Here is a 9654-nt window from a genome sequence, read left to right as displayed (position 1 = left end):
GAATTGTTTTATGCAACCCAGCATGACTAAAAGGGTTAATGAAAGAAAAACCAAGCAACCCAATTAAATAAAACAGTAAACTACATTTACTGACAATATGAAAGCATCAAAGGAACCACTCGATCAAAATCTTATTCAAACCAAACCTCTGCCTCTTGATGTACGTAGCACTACCACTTCTTGTTCGTCCTCTTCTACTAGTTGGACTGGCAAGGTACTAACATAAAAAAAGAAAAAGAAAAGGAAAATACATGTTGTGATTGGAAGAAACCACCATGTTCCTTGACTAGACTCCAATATTTTGCAGAGCTAATTTTTAATTTAAGCTAATTTCTATTGCAATTTGAAATTACCATTTGTAACTTTAAGCTTGTGTGTCGTTCGAATTTCTTCTGTCCCCAATTTGCTAGAGCAAATTGCTATTGATAAGGTTTTTCAAAACAGAGTTTCCGGTTTTTCATCCCTACTTTATATTTTAAATACAACTTTTGTAAGACCAATCAAACGGATTAGAAGCTTTCAAAGAAATTCACACCTTAACAGCTTAGCTCCACAAAATATTTTGTACACAGAGAAAATAAATTGATCAACTTCATTTTTATATACTTTGGTTGTTTATAGATGTTTAAAGAATAATACATGAATCTACTGAATTAAATTATATGAACCGTGTTATTTTCAACCAAGTAACAGAAGCACATAGAAGGTTTTAAGTCCTACTGAGCTTAGTGAAAATGATGAGATATAGGCATAATCTTTTCACTTTTAGTAGTCAATTTCTGTATTTATCTTATTATTTATTTTTACAGGTACGTCATTTTGAATGCAAACCATTTCAATGAATGGGCGTTGAGATATCTTTCGTCATTGTTAAATGATTCCCTCTTATATACGGTCCCATTTGCCTAAAAAATTCCCTCCCATAAACAAACTCATCTATAAATACCCCATCTCAGTTGTTGCAAAGATAACTACACCAAGCACCTTACCAGAAGCTATAAGCAAAATCAACCAACCATGTCTTTCATTTCTCAAAGTGTATGGCTAGTAGCAATACTACTTGCCTTTGTATCCTTGACTGTTGCCACTGATTTGTCTACCGTTGAGATGCCTATGTCAGCACGATACGAGAAATGGATGGCACAATATGGGCTTGTATACAAAGATGCTGAAGAGAAGGCACACCGCTTTGAAATATTCAAGGCTAATGCTGAGTACGTGCTATCCGTCAACCGTGAAGGAAACCGCACGTACCGGCTTGGCCTGAACCGGTTTGCTGATTTGACCAATGAAGAGTTCAAGGCCTCCTACCTTGGCTTTAAGCCAAAACCTTCGGCGGTAAAAGAGGTGCTTGATTTCTATTCTCTTATATTTGTATCAGTTACTTTTTCTCAAGTGACAAACCTTTTGCTTTTTCTACTAAGGAAAAGATGAAGTACTTGGATACCACTAATCTGCTTGTTGAACCAACTATTGCTTGCAAACACTGTTACATGATATCACTTAGCATTGCTCTCATTTCATGAAACAGGCTTTGCAATAGCTAGGAATAACTTATATTCTCTGATTTTGTCTCACAGGAAACAAAGGTGGAACAACCTTTTACGTATGCAAATCTAGATAATATGCCAAGTGAAATGGACTGGAGAGATCATGGTGCAGTTACTGGGGTCAAGAATCAAAACCCTTGTGGTATGTGTGCGATAAGATATCCATTTAACATCTCTCCACAGACTTATTCCTTGCCAACTATACTGTTGTAATCAATTTTAATATTGTTGGTGTTTAATTTCATATAGCAACGTCAGTTAAGTTTTTAAACAAATTATAAGATTACTTCCTGACCATCATAAGAAAAGCCATTGGTTGAAACCAAATGATATTATTTTTACTGGTATATCCTCGTACAAGACTGAACAAAAAAATGACTCAGCATAGCAGAACAAAGTTCATATTCGTGGCCCTATAATTCAGTAATATATTTATGCTTACCTAATCCTAAGTGGCTAAGAAGCAATCAGTACCAAACTGGTATTAGTATGGTGCCCACCAGTGCTGGGCCAAGTTAGTAATAATATCATAACCCAAAATGAATAAACCTCAGTTAAACTAATTGAATTCAATTCATACAAAGGATCTTGCTGGGCATTCTCGTCAGTGGCAGTAATAGAAAGCATTGTGAAAATAAAAACCGGCCAGCTGATGTCCTTGTCAGAGCAGGAGGTTCTGGATTGCACTGGTAAGGGCTCATGTCAAGGTGGCAACATGGAGGAGGCCTACAAATTTGTTATAAGAAACGGAGGCCTCACAACTGAAAGCAATTACCCTTACACCAAAAAACAAGGGCTCTGTAATTCCAAAAGAATGTCTGCTTCTGCCGCAACTATCAGGTCTGAACCTATTAATACCTCTAACTTAAATATACTAATTTCACCTAATATAAAAGTTATCTATATTGGTATTCATTTATTATTTTTTATTTTGTGGCAAAAATTATTAGCGGCTATCAAATGGTGCAAAACAGTGAAGCAGCATTGCTAAATGCAGTGGCAAACCAGCCGGTCTCAGTAGCGCTAGAGGGTTCTGGGAAGGATTTCCAATTCTATAAGGGTGGTCTCTTCACAGGGTATTGTGGAAACAAATTGGACCATGCTGTTGCAGTCGTTGGCTATGGTTCATCTGCAGGGACCAATTACTGGCTAGTCAAGAACTCGTGGGGTTCAGACTGGGGCGAGGCAGGGTACATGCAGATGCAACGTGACATTGGTTCGGATGGAGGTCTATGTGGCATTACTTTGTACGCATCATATCCAACTGTATAATTCAGTGAATGGTTGATGAAACTGTATTTGCATATCTTACTTAAGTTTGGATTTAATAAATGTGTTGCTAGTAAACAATTTATAGATACATGTTGTAATACTAATATTAGCAGAAGTCAGTTGTCAATGCTTATGTATAAGCATCATATCCAACACCTCAGTGTGTACTGCCAGATTATGTAAGTTGTCCATCTTGAAAGCTTTCAGTTGGGCCTATATTCAAGCTTTAATTTTATTTCCACTTTCATAAACAAAGGTAGCCGTACACTTTGCATATATACGATAATGATCAGCATTCTCCAATGGCAATCTATGACTAACTTTGTTTAATTGCATCAACTGAAAACTTCATCAGCCATCTTTCTACAAACAACAGCCATGATTTTATGAAGCACATAGAACCAAAAGTTTTTTCCTAACAACAACTGGGTCTATAATATGCTTCATAATTAGATGAAAATAACAGTACAACATAGTTTTTGTTTTCCTTTAACAAGCCAAGACTGAATCAGATCTAAATTCAAGGGCACTACTGTCAATTTCAACCTTTGGTATACAGGGAAAGACGAACTTGACCAAAATTTCCAGTATAATATTACTAACCAAAGTATCCAGAGATAATATTACATTTTGATTGAGAAATCCTTGTACAAGTACAATAAAAAAACCGCTGGGAAACTATTTTTTCTTGCACAAAATGATATTATGCAAGAGCGTAACTCACAAAAATACTGTAGATATACTATAACCTACATAAATGGAAGTATGCCGCTTGAACAAATCATTCCCCCATCTAACACTCCAAAGCTAAGAATGTCACCAATTGAAGTAAGAGGAAAAGTTCAAATAGGTTATTGCATTTAATGCTTCCGTAATATGTTTGTTAATATGGCTATATGAACAGCAAAAATGGGGTTGGATTATATCGTACAATGTGAAGGAGACTATATCGTACAAAAATTGTATTTTACCAAGTATAGAGTATAGAGACTACATAGACTGACATTACTTATTAGTGAAAATTATCATGATATTTTGACATAAAAGCTTCCCACAGTATACTGTGTTTTGTTTAGCACATGCAGTCATGAATAGATATTATGTTTACAATTTGCATATTTTAATTTTCGGTTCCTCTGATAGCATCTATATTGGATTTTCCTTGGCATTAGTTTAACCTTGTTACTTACTGATGATTCTTTGTATTCCATATGATCTCAATAAATAAAAAAAACAAGTAGAAAACAAGGAAAAAATTATAAGATGTTATATGCAAGAGTTGAAGAATCTTACTATAGAAATACAGATTTAACTCTGTCTGCATCAAGAAAATCATGTTGGGTTCATTGAGGAACCCCTCACTGTAACTTAAGCTTCATCTGGTCGAATTTACAGCAGGTATTGTCCCTGAAATGCACACAAAACAAATCAACAATCATTGCAAAACTACTATTAGCAAATCCTATCAGATCTGGTTGTTTTCTGAAAAGTGTCAAGTTAGGTCCATGTACGCCCAATATGAAGCTCAACTCTCAGAAGGTCCCAAATTACCTTAATTGGGCATTTTAATTATAAAAAAAAGGAGGGGAGGGGGTCAACGCATAGGAGTTAAGTTCATTAATTGTTGACCTGACTTTTGTCCAACAATTATGACCAAATTTGGAAGTGATCACTGAATTACGAAGCTCAACATCCAATGAGGGGAGACTGTTTGATCCAATGAGTGTCCTCTCATTGCATTACATAATCTCCCAAACCATGCTTTGAGAGACTGTTTCAATCCATATAGTGCATTCTTTAATTTACACACCAGAGATTGAGAACCTGAGTAACCATATCCAGGTGGAATATCCATATATATTTCCTCCTCAAAATCACAATGAAGGAAAGCATTCTTCACATCAAACTTATGTAAAGGCCAAAGTTCTTCAGATGAACTGATGCATGGCTTCTATCCATCTTGCATGGTTTCTTCTATCCATCTTGGATCACTCATGGCTTCTTCTAGGTTTTTAGGAATATGAACTAATGCTAGAGTTTTGTCGAAGTCCTTCAGATGGCTAGAAAGATGATTTGTTGAGACAAAGTTCCCAATTGCATAGTTTCCCTCACTGCTTTCATCCGGTTGGTACCTTTTTGGTGTCTTACCTCAGTTGTGCATGTATGGTAACTAGAATTCATAATTAGAATTTGTAATTTCGGAGTTTTGAACAAGTACCTCTCTTGCAGGAGATTGATCTCGTTGTGGTTGAGGAGACTGTATCATTTGCTCACTATAGGTGTTGTCTGTATTCAGGTTAATCCATATATTTAATCCATGTTCTAATTGTACATTAATTTGTTCTTGAAGGTCATTAAAAGGAACCCGAACTAGACTCGGACTTGTTGGTTCGGATGCTGAACCCGAACTGGATTCAGATGCTGGACCCGAACTGGATTCGGATGCTGGACCCGAACTGGGTTTTGATCATAAGTTCGATAATATTGAGGGATTTAGATCTTAAAGTACATAATTCGATGAGGGGCCAGTGTTCTTTCTAAACCAAGATTCATCCTCTAATAAATTCTCCTCCTGAGGAGGAATCTTTTCTTTTGTAAAAAGACCTTCATTTTCAATAAATGTTACATACATTGTAATGTATATTTTTTTTGAGGTAGGATATAAACATTTATACCCTTTTTGATTCAGGCCATATCCCACAAAAACACATTTTTCCGCACAAGATTCTAGTTTCAATCGGTGATGTTTTATTCAAGGTCATGTATTGTGGGGTTTAATTGATGGTAGTGAAACCAAACCAGAAGCCAATGAGAAAGAAGAGGAAACCTATAAAGCCAATGAGAAGTAGCCGGTAAAACCATAGACATAGAAGAGGAAACCTATAAAACCAAAGACAAAGAAGAGGAGCAGTTAAAAACAATATGAAAAAATGGGTCAGTGGGAACTCTCGTATCATGAGTTGGATTCTAGGATCCGTTGAACCCCAAATTGGCATCAACCTTAGGCCATATCAAACCTCCGTTGAAATGTGGAATTACGTGAAAACCATATATCACCATGATAATGAGGCCCAGAAATATCAGATTGACCTTGAAATTCATGAGTATACTCAGGGACAGAAAAATAATCAGGATTATTACTCAGATTTTATGGTGTTATGGCTTGAATATAATTCCATTATGTATTCCAAAGTCCCTAGTGCTGCCCTAGTTACTATCCAAGAACTGCAACAAAAAAACATGCAAGGTCAGTTTTTGATGAAATTGAGACCTGAATATGAACCAATAAGGAGACAACTCATGGCCCGAAACCCCATCCCTACACTGACTGAATGTTTTAGAGAGATTATGTGGGAGGAACAAACCATGTTTACCCGATCTAGCATTGAAGAAGCTGCTCCTGGAAGTGATTCAATGGAGCTGATGACTCAGGGTAATCCTCGGGTTGGGAAGGAAATACAGTGTTATTCTTGCCAAGAGTATGGGCATATTGCAAAAGATTGTAAGTCGTCTTTCATTTCAGTTACTCATAAATAGTTTTTTCGTTTTGAAGGGTGGGTTGGTTGGCCCTGCCCTCATGAAGCTTCGATTGCTCCTTTTTCAAGTCATGTGGCACTCGAAGTTTTGGTGTTCCGATGATGGTGGTTTTTTCTTCTTTATGCTTAACAAGGTTCTTCCGCAAATGCAGACTGAAATGATTGGAACTTACCACCTTTTCACACGGAAAGAAAAACACTTATTTGAAGGAAGCGAGACCGGGCGGAGACCTTGGTTGGGAAGGCCACATCATAGCTGAATGTCACCGGCGACCTCAAAATCGACGCAACACCATTCAAGCCTTGGCTGTTCAAAACCAGCAAAACACTGCAACAACCACAACTCAAACTGCAGTTGAGTCCACTTCCACATTCCCTAGTACTGTCACACCTGAAGGCATTCAACAGATGATCCAGTCTGCCCTATCCTCTATGGGACTGTCAGGTAACAATTGTCAGAAATGGTATATTGATTCAGGGGCATCGAACCATATGTGTGGGCAGTCACATAGGTACAGATAAAATATCTACTGCTGATGGTACTAATCTCTCCATTGCTGGTATTGGAGATGTTTATTTAAAAGATAACAATTTAAACAAAGTACTGCTGGTACCCAAATTGGCATCAGATTTGATCTCAGTTGGACAATTGGTAGAAAATAATTGTCATGTGCATTTTACTCCTCATGGTTGTGTTGTATAGGACCAGGAAACTGGAATGATAGTCAGGAAGGCGCATAAGAGTGGACAACTTTTCTTTGTTGAAGGTGAACAAAACTTATCAGATTTGGTTGGTGTTGTCTTTTCTGCATCCTCAAAAGAAGATATTTGGACTTTGTGGCATCGTAAATTAGGCCATTTGAATTCTAATAGTTTATCTATTATGTTTGACTAAGGACTCATTCCAAATAAAAAAAATCAGTCCTAGTGTGTGTACTACTTGTTTGTTAGGCAAGAGTAAGGTACTTCCATTTCCTGTCAGTAACAATAAAACTATGAGACCATTTGAGCTTATCCATTATGATATGTGGGGCCCATCTCCCATTCTGTCTACATCTGGTTATAAGTGATTCCTGTTTTTTCTTGATGACTTCACTAGATTTGCTTGGGTATATTTAATACGAAATACATTTGATGTCTTTCAAATATTTAAATACTATGTGGCAATGACTGAAAATCAATTTAATTGAATTATAAAAAATTTGAGATCAGATTTAGGTGGGGAATACATGTCGAATGATTTCTAAAAGTTTCTTTTAGAAAAAGGTATATTTCATGAAAAATCTTGTCCAGCTACTTCTCAACAAAATGGAGTAGCTAAGCGTAAAAACCGACACATCTTAGACATTGTTAGAAGACTTCTTTTAGAATCTGCTAAGCCACCCACAAACATCCCAGTTATGACATGCTTCACACCTTTGGTTGTGTGTGCTATGTTCATCCCCCATCTAGAGAACGCAACAAACTCTCACCTTTATCAGTAGAATGTGTCTTTCTAAGTTATGCTGTTGGACAAAAAGGTTTTCGGTGTTATGATCCCAAATCAAAGAAAATGAGAATCTCCAGCAATGTGGTCTTTCTTGAGTCTGTCTTTTATTATAAAAAGTGTTCCAATTTGTGTCCCACAGTTTCTAAGTTTTTGTTACATCTTTTTGAACTAATAAATGATGTCTCAAACACTTTCATAAATTCCAGCTTCTCCAACCAATTCAAACCAGGTTTTGTTTACACTCGGCGAAAGAATAAGGAGTCAACTCGGATGATCACATATGGCGTTTAATTAAACATAAGCCTTTCACAAAAAGGGTAAAATAGTAGCCGTCTCTTTCTTATTTGCTTAACCTCTGCTTCCGTCTCCTGCTCCTCTGTTGGGGTTTATATGCAGCTAGATTGTGCAATTTTTGTTGAAAATTAATTCAATATTGGTTCTGAAAAGTTTCTGTAGGAATTGAGTTGGTTAGATAGCAGTTTTTCAGATATGTGAAACTGCTGTAGTGTTGTAGCGTTATTTTTAATATGGTTATTCTATAGTGGGTAGTTATTAGTGGGTTCTATAGTGGGTAGTTATAATTAGTGGGTAGTTATTCTTAGTTATCTCTTGTACTTTAAATTCTATAGAACTATGTAATTTTCTTAAGCGTATGAAATAGATAGTGTTTCTATTATGAAAAATTCTGTCTCTGAAAAATACTGGCACAGCAGCCCAGTTTTATGTTTTCTTTATTTCTGATCTATTCCTTTGTCTATTAGCAACAAACCTTGTGTTATTTTACTGCTGTTAATTTCTCATAACCCAACAAATTGGTATCAGAGCGAGTCGATTCATTGGGCACAAATGGCTGAAACCTTAGGCAACACCGTCGATGTAACTCAACCGACAATTCCATTGTTCAAAGGTGAAAATTACGAATTTTGGAGCATCAAGATGAAAACCCTGTTCAAGTCACATGGTTTGTGGGATTTAGTAGAGACGGGTGTACCTACTGAAGGCCCTAATTTGCAAGAAAATCAGAGGAAGGATGCACGAGCACTGTTTTTTATGCAACAATCAGTGCATGATACGATTTTCTCCAAGATTGCTGCAGCAACCACCTCTAAAGAAGCATGGACAACCTTGAAGACTGCATTTCAAGGAAGTTCACAAGTTCTTGCCATGAAATTGCAAGGGCTACGTCGAGATTTCGAGACACTGCAAATGAAAACAGAAGAATCAGTGCAGATTTTTCTATCAAGAGTCACAACAGTTTACAACCAAATTCGAGCATATGGAGACAACCTCACAGAGCAAACCGTGGTGGCCAAGGTGCTGAGAAGCCTAACAACAAAATTTGATCATGTTGTGGCAGCAATTGAAGAGTCAAAAGATCTCTCAACCTATACCTTTGATGAACTGATGGGATCACTGCAGACCCATGAAGCGAGGCTGTCCAGATCAGAGGAGAAGGGCGATGAAAAGGTTTGTTACATGAAGCGAGAGTCTTCTCGAGGCAGAGGTCATGGCAGAGGCCGAGGTAGAGGAGGACGTGGACGTGGCCGTGGCAGAACCGGTGGCGAATTTCAGTTCCAGCGTGACAGAAAACAAATCCAGTGCTACTACTGCAACAAATTTGGGCACTATCAATCTGAGTGCTATGAGAAGCAAAGGGAGGAGAATCAAGCAAGCTATGTAGAAGAGAACACCGAGCAACCGACTCTTTTCATGGCAAGTACAGAAGGTGAAGTTGATGCAATCTGGTTTCTTGACAGTGGTTGTTCCAATCACATGACCAGTTACAAGCATTTGTTCAAAGAATTAG

At 37.2% G+C, this 9654-nt stretch overlaps 1 protein-coding gene across 1 annotated transcript; it reads left to right on the top strand.

Moving 5' to 3' along the window:
- Nucleotides 1–918: 918 nt before the first annotated feature.
- Nucleotides 919–3063, top strand: LOC144545348 (senescence-specific cysteine protease SAG39-like). Its single transcript, XM_078293937.1, has 4 exons — nt 919–1347; nt 1581–1692; nt 2135–2390; nt 2501–3063. The coding sequence occupies exons 1-4, from the start codon at nt 1018–1020 to the stop codon at nt 2820–2822; spliced, it is 1020 nt and encodes a 339-aa protein (XP_078150063.1). The 5' UTR covers nt 919–1017; the 3' UTR covers nt 2823–3063.
- The last annotated feature ends 6591 nt before the right edge of the window (nt 3064–9654 follow it).

This window comes from Carex rostrata, chromosome 27 (assembly GCF_964058835.1).
Source record: "Carex rostrata chromosome 27, lpCarRost1.2, whole genome shotgun sequence".
NCBI classification, from domain to species: Eukaryota; Viridiplantae; Streptophyta; class Magnoliopsida; order Poales; family Cyperaceae; genus Carex; species Carex rostrata.
Note: the sequence above shows the minus strand (reverse complement) of the source record. Positions and strands in the feature narration are given on the sequence as shown.

What these genes read in the sequence shown, in the direction of transcription:
- LOC144545348 (XM_078293937.1), top strand. Translation starts at nt 1,018, where the DNA reads ATGTCTTTCATTTCTCAAAGTGTATGGCTAGTAGCAATACTACTTGCC. An exon ending in AACCTTCGGCGGTAAAAGAG is followed by an intron (nt 1,348 to 1,580) that starts GTGCTTGATTTC and finishes TTTGTCTCACAG; the next exon opens with GAAACAAAGGTGGAACAACC. An exon ending in GCTTCTGCCGCAACTATCAG is followed by an intron (nt 2,391 to 2,500) that starts GTCTGAACCTAT and finishes AAAAATTATTAG; the next exon opens with CGGCTATCAAATGGTGCAAA.